Source organism: Schistocerca nitens, chromosome 5 (genome assembly GCF_023898315.1).
Source record: "Schistocerca nitens isolate TAMUIC-IGC-003100 chromosome 5, iqSchNite1.1, whole genome shotgun sequence".
Lineage (NCBI taxonomy): Eukaryota > Metazoa > Arthropoda > Insecta > Orthoptera > Acrididae > Schistocerca > Schistocerca nitens.
The window spans coordinates 503,398,910-503,418,826 of record NC_064618.1 but is presented as its reverse complement, the minus strand read 5'-3'; the positions used below and the strand labels follow the sequence as shown (position 1 = coordinate 503,418,826).

Sequence of the window (19,917 nt, the reverse complement as noted above, 5' to 3'; positions counted from 1 at the left end):
AGGGCATTAGTGAACCATGCGCAATGAAATAAAAGAAAAAGAACTTTTATTTTAATGAAAGTGTCTGTGTACATTGTATTGGAAATTAGCTTGTATTTGTTCATTGTGACTGTAAAAAAATGAATGATTAATTCTTCACCTGTAGTTAACTATATTACTTTAACATTACATCAGTTTTTCTTGGAACAGTGAAATATGGACTTCGTCTACCTTTGCTTTGAATCCCTAATTTCTCCAAACGTAAATACTGTGCGCTTGGGTGGTGACATACCTACAGCTAAAAATGTCACTTGAATACTTGAACCATTGTTGGTGTGGTAACGGATCACTTTTTTTACTTGTTACAAAACTTGGTTTCCTATTTCCGCAAATAACAAGTTTTATATGGATAACAGTATTTTATTAGTACAATTCTTTATTATTACAATCAGCAAGTAGGTTTTTAATGAATGAAATAAAAGCAATGTGGTATTTAATGAATGAAAAATACCATGGAGTCTTGACTACTGGGCTTGTGAAAACAAAATGGGACAGGTGCCGAATGATGTCACTTACGACAAAATGTTGTTGAACTGGTCTTGAACACATTCAAGACACCGACGAGAGTGATGACATAATGAGGCACTTAACCTGTGGAGTGCCATAGTTTAGGCTGAAGATTTCTGTGATGTTCTGGAGACACTTTCTGTACCATGACTTGGACCCACCCATTGAGGTTACTGTTTACGCGACCATTCTTAGTCACCACTTATGCTGTCTTCTATATTTTCATTGTGAATATGCTGTGGGCATTCCTTTCTTCCAAGATGACACAGCCATCTTCACAGGGCTGCACACATACGTATAGTGTGAACCAAAACTCTGCCCTTATTTGTCTTTACATCTGCACTGCACTGAAAATGCTTGTATAACACTGCAAATGTCGACAGTATGCACTGTGTGTCTTGTTTCGAAACACTTGTTACATTCACTCATTTTACTTGTTGACAACACTAAATCCCTCTTTACTCTTTGACTTTATGACTGCATTGGTATTGCTCGGTTCACTTATATCAAAATACTCACAAAATCTTACTGGACAACCTTCGAAATTTTGTCAATAGAGTTCAGGTTCATCCTGTATGTGTAAGGTGTAATGGCAATAGATTTACACTCATATTCAGGTCTCTCAAACCCCAAACTAACTTCAGAATCTGGTTTTCTGTGGATTCCCTAAAGTACTTCAGAACAGTGGGAGAATGCTTCCTTCAATATTGCCAATATCTCATTTTATTTGTGACAGTAACTGAGACTGTGTTCAACACATGCCTTAATTGTCAGTGTGATATTAATTACTAATATTAATCACTAACAGAAAACACTAATTTTCCCCTTTTTTAATGTATCAAGTTAACCATCAACTGACACGAGCCTCAAATGTACCTACAATTTCTTAAGCATTCACGCAGTACAGTAAGGTTACAACGTCATTTCTACACCCTTTCTTGTTAAACTGAGTAGCCAAAAGTCATGGGAAGGTACTGGTTGTGATGCCAATAGTGAGACACTAAGCATACCAGTTGCAGAAGTATGAAACCAGAATTTTCCTACAGATGATGCTAGACGTCAGTGTAGGGCCTGTAAGACCATGTCTGCAGCGCCATCTGCTTTCTGTAATGGCTGATGACGAATGTCAACAAACAGTAACCCAGCTTCCATACATTGGTATCTGTTTCAAAACCGTAAACATGTCGAGTTTTGTGCCTATGAACACAATTTGCAGACGGCATTCGTTTCCTGTAACCATATGAAGAAAACTGCTGCAGAATCGCTTCAAATGCTTCTTAAAGCTTTCGGCAAACATGTTCTTGGGAACATACCGTGTTTTGAGTGGTTCAAAACATTCAAAAGTGGTGATTTTGACATGAGAAAGAACGAGCGTGGGAAACCACTGAAAAAGTTTGAAGACAACAAAGTGCAGACCTTCTTGGTTGAAGATGATATTCAAACTCAACAGGAACTCGTGGAACAATTGAATGTGACACAGAAAGCCGTTTCTCTTTGGTTGAATGCTATGGGGAAAGGTGCAGAAAGTGGGAAAACGGGTTCCATATGAACAGAATGAAAGACAGCAAGTAAACTGAAAGACCACTGATGACATGCTGCTCGCCAGGTACAAAAGAAAGTCATTTCTCCATCGAATAGTGACAGGCGAATAAAAATGGATATATATTGAGAAATCATGGATGAATCCAGGCAAACCATCGACATCCACTGCAAGACCAAATCGCTTTGGAAAGAGGACAACGCTCTGTGTTTGGTGGGATCAGAAGGGTGTCATCTATCATGAGCTGCTAAAATCTGGTGAAACCATTAACACTGATCGCTACCAACAGCAAATGATTGATTTAAATTAAGCATTACATGAAAAATGACCGGAATATGTAAAAAGGCAACACAAAGCCACATTGCTCCATGATAACGCTCAATCATACACAGAAAAACGGGTCAGGTAAACGATTGAGGCGTTCAGTTAGGAAATCTAGGGCATGTGGCTTATTCTTCAGACTTGGCTTCATCTGATTATTATCTACTTGCATCACTGGGACACGCTCTCGCTGAACAATGCTTCAATTCATATGAAAATGCACGAAAATGGCTCACTGATTGGTTTGCTTCAAAAGAACTGTTTTTTTATTTTGAGCCATAGCAGGATGCAGATGGTGTGCAAGAAAGTTCATATAATGTGCACATATCATTGGTCCTCACAATCTGACAATGGGACCTAATCGTGAGCATGTGAACACAGCCCATGCCGTAATTGTTCCACTGCCTGCCTGAAGTCAACATTGTTGACACATGAGATCCATAGCTGCAGGGAGTTTGTGCCACACACTCACCACCTTGGGACAACTGAAACTGGGCTTCATCAGACCATGCTACATACTATTGTGTGGTTCAGTGACTATAGTCACACACCCTAGCAGTCATTGAGCTCTGTGTTGAGGTGTCATTAAATAGACATGAGGCAAACAGCAACTGCTGAAGCCTATGCTGTTCATTTGTCTCCACACAGTTCTGATAAAAATGGATTCCTGAAAATCCACACTCAACCAGGGAGTGATCTGGAACAGCAGACCACACACCCATACCCACACCCACACACAGACAGAACTAAGTAGATCTCCATTTTCTACCTATGCATTACATTTACTCCAAACAAACAGAAACCATTTCCCTAAGCTATGTATATCGTAACACAAAATATCAGTATTAATTTTATATTTTAGTTAGCTGTTCAAACTTAAATGTACATTTAATCAAGGACAGAGAATGTATGTTTAATGAATCAGCTTAACTTAACAAAGCATTGATTGTAGTATGTATGATTTTACCCACACTAAGCTGAAACATAATTAAATAAAATGTTCTTAACCACCACAGCAACAGAATGCACCAACTTACAGCATACTAGAACAATATTAGCATTTCCATAGCAAAAAAAATAATGGCTGAATAATAAAAATAATTTATGGCATAAGGCAAGCTGCTTCAACACAATTCTGCATTGTTTAATTCTGAGTACAATCTACATCTCATTAGAGCTGATTAAAATAATACTGTAAAATTGTGTTAGTGTTATCTCAGATGTCAATCTCATTACAAAGTAAACAGTATTTTTAAAGTATGCTGTAATAACTATGTATGTGATGGGTGGAGAACAGTAATTTGTGGCACTGTATGTCCACAAGGCACATACACTCACCTTGAGTGTCTTGACTGCAACAGTTACATTGTAACGTTTCCAAACTGCCTCATACACATCACCATACTGTCCTCCGCCCAATTTATGTCGCATGACGATGTCTGTGCGGTTGATCTCCCATTCATCGGGTTCTGGAACATGTAATACTTTGATCATAAAGACTGGTGGGAAGTAATATAGAGACCATTGACATCTGTAGCTTTTGGAGTGACAACTTTTAAGAAATCCTATTGCCAAGAAACCTCAACATGTTGTATCACATGGAATCTGTCCAAATAATCTGCTGGGATCCAAGCAAGATTGCATGAAGGTACCAATTTCAAATATATGCAGACAATGAGCAATAGCTTATATTCTCGATCGAATTTATTTACATTAGAAAATCAATGCATCCAAAATTATTTCCCTTGTCAAATTTAACTGTGCAAAAATAATAATGGCAGTAGCAAAATGATAACTGAGCAGGAACAAAATCATTCTATTTTGCATTCATATGCCTGGGTGCTACATATAAAATCATGAGAAGCATATCCATGGCATAGAAGTGCAAGTGATTCAAAGCATAAGGATTCTAGAATTTGTGTAGAAAAGGGCTACATCATAATTTTAAACAGGCTTTGAGGAATATGGAGGACATACAGATTAACTAAAACATAAAAAAGAACTAAGTTACAACCAGAATATCAAATTTTCGATTCACATCTTGGAAAACATATCTGAAAGGGGTAGAATCACTACATTTAAAACAAGCAGAAATGGGTAAAAGCTGGTCTGAAGATAAAATTCTAAATGCAAATTATTTTAAAAAGTAACAATGCAAAGAACTGGCACATTCTTTCATTCTCTTAAAGATAAATTCTAAATGTTTGACAAAGTATGGTTCTATATTCAACCTAAATTATGGCACCCACGTGCCAATACAAATGAGAGCACGTGGGGGGACCCAGGTCACTTTGATGTTCACTCCTCAGTATGTCAAACTGCTGCCTGCAAATTATGAACAACTTTCAAGGAAAGTTAGCAAGAATATATCAAGGAAAAGCTGTCTACATATTTTGATTCCATATGATGCTTTGAAGACTCTTAATATCGACACACTGCCACAGTATTTGATATAATTTTTGCTTTGTAACAGCAGCGGCACCTGTCTTGTTTGTCTCATGAGTATATTAACTGTCATAGATTAGACAAAGAGATCAAAATGTTCAGACTGCTTGACCCGAGTAAGGATTGGTTAGAGGTTATGAGGCTGTCATCAGTTAGAAATTATACAGAAGCAGGGCGAAGGTGAGATAAGAGAGGAGGTAGTTGGGTGCAGAGGTAAGGAAGGAAGATGGGCAGAGGGAACAGGAAGGCAGGCAGAGGGGTGGGGTATGGGGGATGACAGGGGTAAGGAAAATCAAACTCATACCTCCAAATTTTCTCCCGTATGTTAAATATATATCTGCAGAACAACAGTATCTACATACAGAGAGTCAATTATTAGCTGATGTCAGCCTACAAAGCCAAAACTCTTTAATAATTTTGTGAAATGCAGGAGAAAAAAAAGAATTATCTCTGGAACTGAATATTCTAACAACATATTTATGACTTATTTGAATTGGATAATATACTGGTGAACACACATGTTTCACTGAGACTTACAATTTGCAATAACCAGTATTAAATACATGATTTGTCAAAACTTTAACCAATATTCAACACTTAACTAAAATCTGTGTTAGGAAATGATCATTTGAATCATTAATAGAGTTTCTGTTCTACAGTGCTGAATTTCGGTCAAGGACAGTGGTAATAAAACTGCACAATTTGTAATGAGAGACTGAGCATTCAAATACTGGTGGAAATCTTAGGTATGCAATTTAAAAACCATATCTAGTAATTCAAACAAACAAAAATGTTATCAGCTCCCCACCCACTCCTCCTGACACCACAATAATCTGTATTTAATATTTTACAAGTGTCATACACTCTCCCCCAGTACAACAGCGATAATACATATCCATAGTTTGAGACAGACAGAAAAAGATGAAGAGGAGGAAGGATGTGATCACGTGGGAGGAGGAGGGGGGGGGGGGGAGAGGACGTGAGAAAGGAAGAGGAAGTAGAGAGGAAGTTGGGAGGGGTGGGAATAAATGGAAATGAGATATAGAGAAAGAACTGTACACAAAGCAGCATGAAGCTGAAAATAAGTTCCTTGACAGTAAGTTACCAGAAGCCCTTAGCTAATATAACTTACTTTGCCGGTGCAGTTTCACCACTAGTATTAAATATGTTATCTGTATAAAAACTTCTTGAGTTGTCATTCGTACCCACCGTGGTTCAAAAACATAAAACAGCACTGATATTATTTCTACCAATATTGCACTTGAAATAAGTTACTTTCAACATTCCAAAAGTTTTTCCTTGCCTTTTTCCACTCAAATAGGATATCAAATTCAATCTTAAGATAAATACCTCTTCTGTAAATTTTTTTTGCTATAAATGAAAATGACACTTTGTCTTACTGTGATGATGATTTAGAAATGCATGCCTTAACAGCTGCATGAAAGAAATGCTGTCCAACATCACCGTATTAAAAGTAGTGCCGAAACCAAGCAGCTAGTAGCTACATGGGAATTTAAAAAAGCTAAGGTGATGGCTGACCCTTTAATTCATATACAATAAAATGACACATACAAAATCTGTCACTTAGAGCTAATACAATGCCTAGACTGTTCATTGGTCTCGATTTTTGAAATTATTTCATTGGTGGTTTTATTATATAATGCAGAACTTGAAGCAACAGTTTAATCACATACCAGTATCATAGTAAATAAAAATTACAAAGAAGTAAAATGGTTGATCAGTACTCAGCTTTATCAGGCAGAAGTACAGTACTGCCAATACACACACTTTAAAGGTGAAAACTAGTTGTTTTTAAAACTAATTCCTTCTCAGGGAGGGGGGAGAGACAGACCAGTGCAGATTAGAAAGTAGGGGCAGGATATTCTGATCCCATGATCGGAGGGGCCACCCACTGAGAGAAAAAGGAGAAAAAAGATGAGGAATGAGGAGAGGAAGAGGGAGAGCAACAAAGATAGTATATTAATAAGCACAGTGCTAGAAGCTGCAGTCAACAGATAGTTTAAGGACAGAGTAAGAAATACAGATAGAGGAAGAGAAATGAGAAGTGAAATTAATAACACAATTAAAAACTGAGGAAGTAAGAAACATATTCAAAATCAGAATTGCTTTTCTCTATTTTTAAGGGTGTCAATCAGAAATGCTGGAGGTTTCCATTCTGAGGTAGGTACTAGTCAACCATTGTCAAGTTTTGCAAGTCAGCTTTCCTTTTGATGCAATTAAATAATCAAATACACTTTTAGAGAATACACAAGGAACTGGTCAACTTTTAGTTGCTTTCATGTCCTGCATGATAATTTGTTAGATTAACATAATGGGTAAGCTGCAGTTTTCACCAAAATTCTGTTGTATGCCCAACACTTTCATACTGTCACGTTAATTTCACTATCATGTGAGACTAAACTTGTTCATAAAAGCAGACCCATATTACTAGTATACTACTACAAAGGAAAAGAATGTATCAGTCTGTAATAACATATTAAAACTGGTTGTGACAGATATTCTACAACAAATTTCTCAGAAATATATTTCCTGCCATCTCTCACAGCATGAGCACAACATACTGAAATGCACAGAAACAAAAAGATTACATTAAATGGACTTTTTAAAATTAGTAACAAAATTAAAATAAAACATGTTAAGGACCAGCCTGGTTAGTTTCCATGTGCACCATTTTTCATGCCATTAGTTGCAGAAGCTCATTCTGAAAAAAATATTTTGGCACTAACTTGATACAAGTGGTATGTGAAGGGAACCCCCACCTGGGCTAAGGGCAAACACAGTCGGTTTGTTGTGTTTGGGAGCTGGGTATAAAAGCTGCGTAATAAGGCCATCTGCATGCATCGAATGATGATGAACCAGTTCTGCAAGTGTGTTGAACTTGCTCTCTGTTGTCACATATACCTGCAAGCAATTGCAAAGAAATACAAATTAAACTTACTAAATAGATCAACACTTATATCTGGTAAGCAATTAATAATCACAGAGCATATAGTAGAAAAAAGGATACATCTGGCAGCATGCATGAGAGAGATATTTTCAACTCTGCTGCTACTATGAAATTTTCTAAGTACTGAATAAAATTTCACAATGCTCCTGTATTTTTATTCTGAAATTATTTTGTATGTTACATTCATAGCTCTGTAAATCGTGGAGGCAGGATCATCATCATTTCCTTTGGGCCTTTGTCCCACTTCAATGCAGGGTCGGCCTTGTTACTATGGATTTGGTGATGTTAGTGTCAGAGGGTGGCAGATGCCCTACCTGTTGCCACCCCATACCCCCCAGGATGTAATTAGTGTACTCCAGCTGTCTGTGACTAGTGTAAACCATGAAATAGTGGGAACATTTTCAAATGTCTGCAAGTCATGTAACTGAGGCAGGACATGGGGACTGGCCCGGTATTCACCTAGTGAGATGTGGAAAACCACCTAAAAAGGTGGCAGGATATTGAAACATAATGAAAAATGGCCAATTATGAGGGTGGGGAATCTTCCACATGAGACTACAGTAGCAAATTGCCCTTCTATGAGAGGTTAACAAAGAGAGTGAAAAATACAGGGTGCCTCAAAAAGTACACTATAACTTCAGCGTTTTATAACTGAGGCAGGACTGTATGTTGCACTTGTCACCAAAGTGCACATATTGAAACTGATTGAATGACATAAAAAGCTGGAGAGATAGCGTGTCACCCAATCCAAATGTGGTGTGAATATCTCAATTAATTTGGATGCTGTAACATGTTAAATTTGTACTGTACCTTTTGAGACAACCTCTAATTGTGAAACTTCCTGACAGATTAAAACTATGCACTGAACTGTGACTTGAACTCAGAACCTTTGCTTTTCACAGGCAAGTGCTCTACCGACTGCAAAAAATAATTGTGACGAGTGAGTGAAAGGTACCAATTAGATAGTGTCGAGTCTACAAACACCACTGACGTGATCTGTCTCCATACAATTGTAATAAATTTCTCAATTAAGTTTTCCTTTGCATTGAAAGTATGGTGTTAATAGCAAGTAAATACTACTTTGTACAACTGTGTGAAGGATAGGAGAATTTGTTCCATAATCTTGGAACTACACGAACAGGTTTTATTGATGTAAATGAAATGAATAATGGACAGTTTTGTCACTTCCATCTTTTTCCATTTATTGATTCATTAATTTGTCTTACGGAATCCAAACCTCAACACTGGAAACAAATTCCTGATTGACATGAAAAACTGAAAAGCTGTAGAAAATAATGAATTTCATAAAACAAAATTACAACAGGACAAACAAAATGCCATACATAATAACTTAGGCAGGTGTCTACAGACAATAAGTCCTTTTTGGATCTTCTGGCATGCACTTTTAAGTTTGAGTGGGTAACAGGGAAAGAATATTTGACAAAATGGTGGAAAACAGAATACGAGAGGGTGCGTAAATGGGGGCGGGGGGGGGGGGGGGGGGGAGCAAAAAGGGTGAGGGGCGGCAGGTGACAATTATGGCTTCTATCATAAAAATGGCTATTACAATTTATCCATCCAGTGGGCATTCATTCAATAAATGGTGAGGGCAAACAGAAATGTCAAATGTAACTGCCACTTATTTTTATGATACTATTTTAACACCAAGCAGGTTAAATTGTAACAGGTAATCTCAATTTCAGGAGACACAGCATGTCCATATGCTTAATGACTATACTAAACAATATTAAAGGATCAAGTTTAGAGCTATAGAGTTTGTTTTCTAGCATGTCTACAGAAAATGAGAATTCATTGATTTCTCTACAAATCCACAACTCAGCCTAGAACAACAGAATATTTATTTCTGACCACAGAATTCACCAAGCTAAATCAGCATGCATAATCAACTGTAGCAGAGGTGCTGCAGGTCATAAACGGTGAAATTTAGCCTCCCAAGGAAAACGGCCAATTGGAATTAAGCTTTGGGAAGCTTGGCCAAGAAGCAGCTCTTCATCAAAGAGAGCTTTCGCAAGGGCAGGAAATGGCTGCAGTAAATACCTGAGTCTGTTCCTGGTCCTGATTGGCTGAAAGGGCTAGATGTTAATAAATAGTTTTGTGGAGCAGTTTGAAGCTCGCAAAATCAAAAAGAAGTCAGCTGGCAGCCCTTGTCAAATGTGGGAGTGATTTAGCGAGTGAGCACATGCTTGGTAGGTAGAGGTCTCTTATCAGATTGCAAAAGCCGTAGGTTGCTGGAGGTGGCGTTGGATAAGCCTGACCAACTTGGACAGCTTCAATTAAAGCCAATAAATTCAATTGATTTTCATTGAAACTTCAAGTGTGATTTTGTGTATTGTATCTCAACTAACTATGGAGTGTATTCCTGTTAAGGAGATAGTTGGTAGAAGTTGCCAGGAATCAGCTGGAGGATCTGTATCAAGCTGGTCAGACTTTGACGATTAAGATAACTACAGGGCTTTAACTATTGACTTTGGAGTTGTGACTATTTTAACCCCGTCTTGTGAATGAAAGCAAGTCTGGTTATCCTTATTTAGAACGATTTAACATTGTAGCAGCACAGGTGATATATCCAAGTCTGTCAATTAGCATTTTCAAATAGATGTGTGCAGAAATATGTTGCATAATTTGTCTGGCAAACTGCACAACACTAGGAGTCAGAGGATTCTTCTGCATCCGTGAGTGTAATTTTGTGTGATGCCATAGAAGATCCGAGAACAGATGAAAGGTTTGTTTCAAATTCAATGTATTTTTTATAATGTTATATTGAGGAAGTGTAGGGAAACACGAGATTTTTTTTTTTTATGCCTAGAGGTTTATGACGTATGTTATCTGGAACATATGTGCGCAATTCATAAATGTTGAATTCAGCCTTTTCTCAACCAACTCACACTATGTCAGCAAACAAAAGAGAGTAATTGTTTCACTCTCTCCGTTACCGCAGAAAAACCAGCCTCTGCATATTATTTATGAAATTTGAGACCCTTTATTCAGTATAGCACCTCTCCTTTCTTGCATGTTGTTACAGGGTACAGGTAAATCATTCGTTGTTGACAGATATTATTCTCGGTAGGTCGTAATTAAATGTTGACAATAGCAAAACAAAAAGTATTAAACAACTTCAAATACACAAACTAAATAAAATTCTTACCTTCCCCTCACTATCCTCAGAGATTCGATAATGGTACACACGACCCTCGTAGCGCAGTGAGATGGATCTCTGACCGGGTGAGCTTTCTGATTCACGCACAAGGAAGCTCCCATTGATTCCTGAGCTAAGCAAGTACTCGGCAGCATTTCGCGAGATTGGCCCATGGTACCAGGAGTGTTTCTCCAGTGAGTTGACAGGTGTCACATAATTAGAAGGCACCCAGCCAACCTGGCCGGAGGCTGAGTGGGCTTCACACCACTCACCCGACTTATTGTAGCTCAGGATACGAACCTGCTCACCTGCAAAGATGATATGATTAATTATAATAGTGCTGACTTTAAGTTTATTTGAGAGATGTAAGCATCAAAAGAAAATATGATAAATACGGTGGTATGAATTGCCAATATACAGACTGTCAACTGTCACAGCAATAAGGCCACAGGCTAATTACTTTAAGTACCCTTTGCCTGCAAACAGATTTCGATTCATGAACACTGTAGTAGAAAATTATTTTCAGCAGAGTACATGATGGTAGATATGAACTCACGTCCAAATCAAGCACAAAATTGTCCCTGGAAGACCAGTACGCAAACTATAGTTGTTATATAACTACAGGCTATGAAAACTGATACCATCTAAGATAAGTTCACAATGCAACAGGAAAGCAGTTAACTCTTGGAAAAAATATCCCTGTTAAATGCAAATGTGGTATTGTATGAGTGATTCTATGTGGTATATCTCACATGAAGCTAAGTGTATTGATGTACTGTAGCTATTGAAAATGAGGTATAGTAATGTTGTTATATTAGAGTAACTGCAATAGCAAGAAGACTGACAACCTGAGGTACTATTGAAAACTGCAAAGAATGAAAAAGAAGAGCCACTATAAATTGGTTGCTGAAGACAACTGAAAAATACCAAAGATACTGCCCATCTGAGAGCTACATGGAGAGAAAGATAGTCTCATAATATAAGTTGTTGCCATGAATACTAAGGCAAAATAGTGTGTCAAATGTGATCAATTGGTTATACACTAGTGTCAGGTTAACTCCTTGCATTACGGTCAACAGTTCAAAATAAAATGTAATCCATTTTCCTCTGGTTCACCTACATTGTGCATTGGTAACCAAATGAATTATTTTTTCCAGGAAACTTTTACCACTGAATGCAAGAGGCCCTACCTCTAGAGGTACAGAAACTTTTTTCATTTTTTAAAAGTTCACAAGGCCTGTGCTGTACAAAACTTGATGCAGTGATCTCGTCACTCATTAGTTTCATGCATACACAAGTACAAATCTGTTACCAAATTTGATGCTAGTCAAATTAACAGACCATGCAGTTAACACGAAATCATAAAAAATGAAAGTTCTGTTTGGAAATTATATCTTCAGGTATAACATTGAACTAATACTGATGAACCAAAATTGATAGAATAACAGAATAAAGTACATCAGATTGATTGTCAGGGCTTTGGTATAGGAAAGCAGGCAATTTTCAAGCAGGAGATTAACATTTTCTTAATCATTCAATATATAACAACAAATTCAGATACATAACAGGATACATAAATATGATGTGGCCAATTACAAGCTAATTTCAGAAGCAGTTATTCTACTCCACTATCAAAATGAGTAATAACTAATCCAGTAAGTTCTTCAACAGCTTAGACCACTCAGTAATTCGAAGGAGTGGAAACTATCATATGGTTTTGAATGTGTATTTTAGCTGAGTTTTATAGCTGATTGAAATTAGATATGAGCTCTGAAGATATTTCTGAAAGATAGAGAAATACCACTGGTGTGTGTGTGGGGGGGGGGGGGATATGGGATTGAAAGTAGAGTTTCATGAAGATTAGTATCTGCCAGCCCATCTGTCTCTTTATGAATTTAATACCTTCAAGTGAGATACTTTGCAGGTGTGTGTACTTAGCAAATGGCAGTTATGACTGGCTTAAAAATAAGGTGTTCCAGTAACGGAGTGCTTCACCTCCATATCTGTTCATGTTAATGATTGACTAAATAACAGAGAGATTTGATATAATTTATGCTTGTATCTTCTCCCACTCCAAAGATTTTTTTCTGAATGGACTTAGTGAGAAAGGGAATCACTTTGTAAATCACACCAGCTAACAAGGACCATATCACAATGTGGAAACACTCAACATATACCTTAATGAAATTGTTTTATGGAATTTTTCAGCCTTCAGTCACACAAGTGGTATGCAGTTTTGGCTTAGCAGCTCATCTTTGTCAGATGACTGGAGTATATTAGACAGTAATACGTCAAAGTATGACTATATGAACCAGGAAAGGCTGAAAAATACAACAGAAGAACTTTGTTTAAAAGATGATAAGGTAGTATGCCTAAACCGCGTAAATGCTTTAATATTTATGTATAACAATATTCTGTGGAAAGTAGGTGAATATCCAGCATGAGCTAGGGACTACACTGTTAAGAAATCTAGACAAAAAGTCAGGACAAGAACAGCAGTAGTAATAAGCAAGAACATAAAAATGAAATATTTAAAACTTTTATAAATGAACTAAAGTACAATCAATCTGTAAACATGAAGCACTGAAACTCTCAAATCATCATAACTCTTCATTAAAGAGTGTAACCTTCTCTAAAACCCAAAATTAATGGACTGGATGTGGTTAGCTTCACTTGTCTCATGCATACAACCAACAGCAGAAGTTGGAAATGGGTTTTGTTCTCTGTATTTGCAGCATATTAAGTTAATATTGTCAGCCACATGTATCAAACAAATTTTCTGTAGAAAGACTCATGACTGTGGTTACTACACTGGATCAAGTACTGTTTCACTTTTTGTTATTGCATAAAATTCTCTACTTGGAAAGTGAAATAGGGTACAGGGTTAAATTATGGCTGTGAGCAATGCCCCTCTGCACTATGGTACTGTGTCAAAGGTTGATGAAAACACTACTTATCAGAAGTCTCACAGTTAGTAATAAGTCAAGATTAAGGGGAATTTAAAAATTCACCAAATGTACACTGGACCAGTGCCAAGTGTGCCACTGCTCCAACTTTTTTTTCCTAGAAACCAAAAATGCAAACCTTCAGACACATCCGATTCTAATCTCCCTACAGTCATAGCTGCAGAAGTGTTACACCCTATCAGCATGACTGCAATCTTTAAGCCCACACTGTTACGCATCATAGTGAACAAACACCAAGTGGGAGGATTTCCGGCGCAGTCTTCACTCATACATATTGCAAGCATTCTGAACAGCTACTGCTACATAAGGAGTTTTGACACTCCTTCAGGCAACTGGACATGTCATACTTCAGCAGCTACACTTAGCAAGAAATTTGCAAACCCAGTTAAACAATGACACAAGGCATTTGATTTCCTGAGCAGGACATTTCCCCAATATGTCATACACTGAATGTGTCTGAGATGGTCCATCAGCTATTCGAAAATTCCTGGCATATTAAAACCGTGCCCCAGACTGGGATGTGTACAATGCTATTTCAGCACAGTACATATCATAATTTAATGGACACAGTAACCTATTAAAGGAGATGTTCCATCCATTGCTCCTGCATTTGGATGTAGTACTGCACTCACCTTTGCAGTGAGATGCAAACTCTTTCAAACACCCTCGGATCATCTCTCAAATCTTGGGAAGACGCTGCTCCAATCTGTCAACCATATCAAAGGGAGTGTTGCACACTTCACTTCAGTGGTGACCAAAAACAGCAAAATTCAGAGGATCAGTTACACACCCCACTCTACCTATGCATCTTGCACCATGCATTATGTCTTACTTCAGCACTGAAATCGCGGTAGCAACTTCGTTTCATCAGAAGACTTCCAAGATTTCAACGTTTGTCCACGTTGAAATACCAAATTTCCCCGTACCAATTTTTGTTGTATGTGAGACGAAATTTACTTTGCTGGCTACTATGGCTGCAAATGAATTTTTTTTTAGGTGCTACATCAGTACCCACTTGTTACAGAGTGTTCCAAGTTTTGCTATGATTTAGTGTTACCATCTTATCCCGTGCTCTGGCATGCCATTGTATTATAACCTCAAGTACATGAGAAATTCTCATTTGAGCATGTTTCAAACTGTTGTCATTGGAATATAATGTCAATACACTTCCATAGCATCGATGCATCCAAGCTGGATGCTATGCACACTACAGACACTGCTAATGCTAAGCATAACACTGCAAGAATGTCTGCAGGCCACTACTCTGCACTGAATTAGTAAAATCAAACAGTGTAATATTAATGCTAATCTATTAAATATTTGTGTCCAAATATGGATCCACATTTATACCGTTATAAAATTAAAAAAGCACCTTTGATTTCTGACAATGACATATTATCATGTATGCATTATACTGAGTCACACTCGAAACTGCGCAAAGTGGAACAGACTTGGAGGCCAAGAACCCAAGCTTCCCAAAGGGTGATGAATGCACCAGATGCAGCCATGATCGTGCAACAAACTTAACAGTTCACTGCACTTCTTCACCTTTTTTTATGCGAAAACACAACCAAAGGTTTCCAAAGCAGTACATCAGAGTGAATGTAACAAATGACTGAACATTTCCATTAATAAACAGTTCAACTTCCTCTAGAGCCAGTCACTATCCCCTGAGATTTTCCTGGGAATTCCAGGCTCTCAAATGAGGTTGCCAACCTAAAATGTGATGGTCTCCCATCATGCATGAATCACATTCCCCAACCGTGGGCCATAGGTGAAACTTGCATCCAATTAGATTGAGACTTAATAATGAAGTTCACATTTTAAATATATTCATACAAACTACGACTATATTTCATACTGAAGTCTGTGGCAGCTTGTAACCACAATCTGCAATTACCTCGGGAACAGTTTGTTTACACGTCCACGTTTACTGGAACGTATTTGCTCTACTGTCGCATACTTTGGCTGAAGTCCACTTACAGTGTCAGTGGCTCTTGCACTGTGTGCGGATGTTGCCAACTGGGTGATAGCATGAAGTAGCCAACAAGAATTGCTGAATGTAATGACTTCTTTAGGCAGACAATATGAAATCATTAGATTTGTTTTCGATGTGGAGAGACCCATAGCAACTTTTACAGATCTGGTTATTGTAAGTTTTAATGTTGCTTTCTGATTTTCGTAATTCTTTGGTGACAGGAAAAAACTAGAGCGCTGACAGTCTGACCAGCAGCATAGCTCAAGGCCTAGGTTACGTTCGAATGATATAATTTTATTGCGAGTTGGCGAAGCCTATGAATCTCAGCACAAAAAGTAATGAGACTGACACCTCTGTGAGCGATCTGGCAACGTTGTATTGTTTTGTTTGTGTAGACTGGTGCGTTCATCTCTTCGAGACACACTATCAAAGTTTTAACTCTGTGCAGCTATTACTTGATTTTTGAGATGCGCCACCAGTGAAACTGTTTTTTTTGTTGCGAGTTACGAAAATGGAACTGTCAACATTACACCATCAAGTTTTGAGTTTAACTTGGGGAATCCGCGAGTGTGATCTCTCACAAAAGTTGAAACAGTCCTGTGGGGAACACTGATTATCTAGAGCACAAGATATTCGCCAGCACAAATAATTTTTGGTAGTCCGAGAACACATTGAAGATGGACCTCTCGGGGTGACCTTCAACTTTAAAACCTGACGAAAATGTGGAACATATGTGTGCTCTTATGAGATTCTTCCTCTAGGATAGACTGTCAACAAGTGTTGTACAAAGATATCGTTGAAAGGCTCATGAAAATGGCGAATCGAGTGAGACAAAACATGCAGACAAGGTGATGCTGCACCATGACAACACCACTGTCACAGGGCCACCTCCATTATGGAATTTTTCACCTCAAAAGGCATTCCCATTATTTCACAGCCCCTCTAATTCATCTGTGAACTCTGGAGAACATTCAAAAGAATGTACCTGACATGTCGAAGGCCCTACCAGTTGAAACTTTCAGCACTGCTACCAAGCCTGGGACCAATAGCTCCACTGGTGTACAGCTACCGAAGGGAACTACTCTTACTTTGTAGGGGTCAATGCTGTCTGAAAAAAATAGAAACTTTGTTAGATAAAAAATCATTCTCATTAATTTTCTGACACACCTCATACAATCGCCATTGCAATAACCTACTTTTATGTCTTATTTCCGATTTTGCCGAAAATTCTGGGAACGTAGTTAAAATCCCAAACTAATATAACAAAATACCAGCTAGCTTTATTTACGAACCATAGAAAATTACGCTCGAGAATCTCATTGGCTGCCTACACTGTTGTGGCAAAAGTCGTGAGATACCTCCTAAAACCGTGTGGACCCGCGTTGACCTTCTGCAGTGCAGCAACTCCAGATGGCACGGACTCGATAAGTCGCTGAAAGTCTCCTGCCAAATAATTCATTCGCATTGTCCAGAATGTTCTTCAAATCACTTGTGAACAATTGTGGCCCAGTGACATGACACATGGTCACCCATAAAATTCCATCGTTGTTTGGAATCATGAACTCTATAATGTCTACAAATGGCCCCAGTCAATGATCGGTTCAGTTTGATCAGAGGACCCAGTAAATTCCATGTAAACACAGCCCATACCATTATGAAGCCACTGCCAGCTTGCGCAGTGCCTTGTTGACAACTTGGGTCCACGGCTTCGTGGGGCCTACGCCACACTCGAGCCCTACAATCAGCTCTTAGTAACTGAAATCGGGAATCATCGGACCAAGCTACTGTTTTCCAGTCGTCTAGCGTCCAACCCCTATGGTCACGAGTCCAGGACAGGTGCTGAAAGCGACGTCACGCCATTAGCAGAGGCATTACCTATTAACGCCAAATCTCGCCGCACAATCCTAACGAATACATTCATCGTATGCCCCACATTTATTTCTGCGGTTACTTCACGCAGTGTTGCTTGAATGTTAGCAATGACAGATCTACGCAAACGCCACTGTTCTCTGTCGTTAAGCGAAGACCGTCGGCCACTATTGAGAGGTAATGCCTGAAATCTGGTTTTCTCGGCATATTGTTGAGACTGTGGATCTCGGAATACTGAATTTCCTAATGATTTCCGAAATGGAATGTCCTATGTGTCTAGTGCAACTGGCTCCAACTACCGTTCTAGGTACGAAGTCTGTTGCTTCCCACCGTTGGACACAATCACGTCGTAATCCTTCATATTAATCACCTGAGCACAAATGACAGCTCCGCCAGTGACTGCCATTTATACTTTGTGCAGGCAATAAATACTACAGCCATCTGTAACTGTGCATATCGCTATCCCATGACTTGTCATCTCAGGGGGGATCAGAGTTTAAGTCCCGTCCACAACGAGGTTATTAGACACGCAGTACAAGTTCTGATTTAGGGAATGATGGGGAAGGAAATCGGCCGTGCTCTTTGCCTGAGGAAACATCTCGGCATTTACCTGAAGCGATTTAGGGAAATCACGGAAAACCTAAATCAGGATGGCCGTACGCGGATTTGAACCGTCGTCCTCCCGAATGAGAGCCCAGTGTGCTAACAACTGCACCACCTCGCTCGGTTTGTCACCTCAATATACAGCTGATTCACGATTCGTCGTGTTGACTTCCCACGATTCATCGCGCCAATTTACCAACAGCAGTACACAACAGCAAAGCCGCCGACACCAGAAGTGCACGTTTAGCTGTAATTACATTCTATTATGATAGACGTCGCATATCGGTGTGGAAATTTGCACAAACTGGATGAGAACTAAGTGGAAAGCAGCCCGCGTGGCGAGGTGCTCACCCTTCTTGAGGCTGAGCTGGTTCTCGCCCCCGGCCGTGAAGTCGTAGAGAGCGACGAAGAGCTGCGGGTCGTCGTCCTCCTGCGCCTGCAGCAGGTTCTCCTTGGAGGTCCAGCGGGCGGCGGCGTCCAGCGAGCCGGAGCCCGAGCCGGCGGTGGCCGACCCGCCCCCGCCGCCGCCGGAGCCGCCGCCGCCGCCCACGGCCGGCACGCAGCCGGCCCCCGTGGCCGCCCCCGCCCCGGCCCCCGACACGGAGCCCACCTGGCCCAGTGTCTCGCCGTCGGGCACGTCCGGGATGTGCGGCAGGGGCCGGCTCTGCAGCAACGCCTCTGCAACACGCGCACCGTCGCTCACCCACTGCCATTCTAGCGGCGAGCCTGCGTGCAACACAAAGCGTGCTCCGTCAGCACGGGGGCCAGGCAGCGACAACACATTTACACTCTACAAGCCCATCCCTAAAAATGAACGACTTTCTTGTCTCGATCGACTAATATACGTACGAGGCCCATACCGTTCACCGGGTATACATGGTCCGCCAGTGGCTACGTTGGCCACTCATACGCCAAAACTTTTACAGTTCTCTGTTGGCTCTCAGTTGCCTGTTTAGTGTTTTCGTGACGCCATTTTTCTTGTGCAGCAGGTGGCGAAACTGTTGCGACTTATAATATTTTACGAATAGTTGTATTAAAATCTGGTTGTGCAAAATCCACCAGTATTCAGAATGAGATTTTCACTCTGCAGCGGAGTGCGCGCTGATATGAAACTTCCTGACAGATTAAAGCTGTGTGCTGGGCCGAGACTCGAACTCGGGACCTTTGCCTTTCGCGGGTAAGTGCTCTACCAACTGGGCTACCCAAGCACGACTCACGCCCCGCCCTCACAGCCTCATAGCCAGGAAGTTTCATATCAGCGCACACTCCGCTGCAGAGTGAAAATCTCATTCTGGAAGCATCCCCAAGGCTGTGGCTAAGCCATGTCTCCGCAATATCCTTTCTTTCAGGAGTGCTAGTTCTGCAAGGTTCGCAGGAGAACTTCTGTGAAGTTTGGAAGGTAGGTTCAAAATGGTTTAAATGGCTCTGAGCACTAAGGGACTCAACTTCTGATGTCATTAGTCCCCTAGAACTTAGAACTAGTTAAACCTAACTAACCTAAGGACATCACACACATCCATGCCC

General features: G+C 39.7%; 1 protein-coding gene across 1 annotated transcript in view; it reads right to left on the bottom strand.

The window, feature by feature from the left end:
• The window catches only part of LOC126260557 (tyrosine-protein kinase Abl), a gene marked incomplete at its 5' end in the record, with an annotated part of 138,332 nt that extends 119,404 nt beyond the window's left edge, over positions 1 to 18,928 (bottom strand). Inside the window, 4 exons of the mRNA XM_049957890.1 lie at positions 3,746 to 3,876; positions 7,633 to 7,774; positions 10,987 to 11,285; positions 18,745 to 18,928. Of these exons, the coding sequence (XP_049813847.1) occupies positions 3,746 to 3,876; positions 7,633 to 7,774; positions 10,987 to 11,285; positions 18,745 to 18,928 (756 nt within the window). The remainder of the gene's footprint in view (positions 1 to 3,745; positions 3,877 to 7,632; positions 7,775 to 10,986; positions 11,286 to 18,744) is intronic.
• Between the last annotated feature and the right edge of the window lie 989 nt (positions 18,929 to 19,917).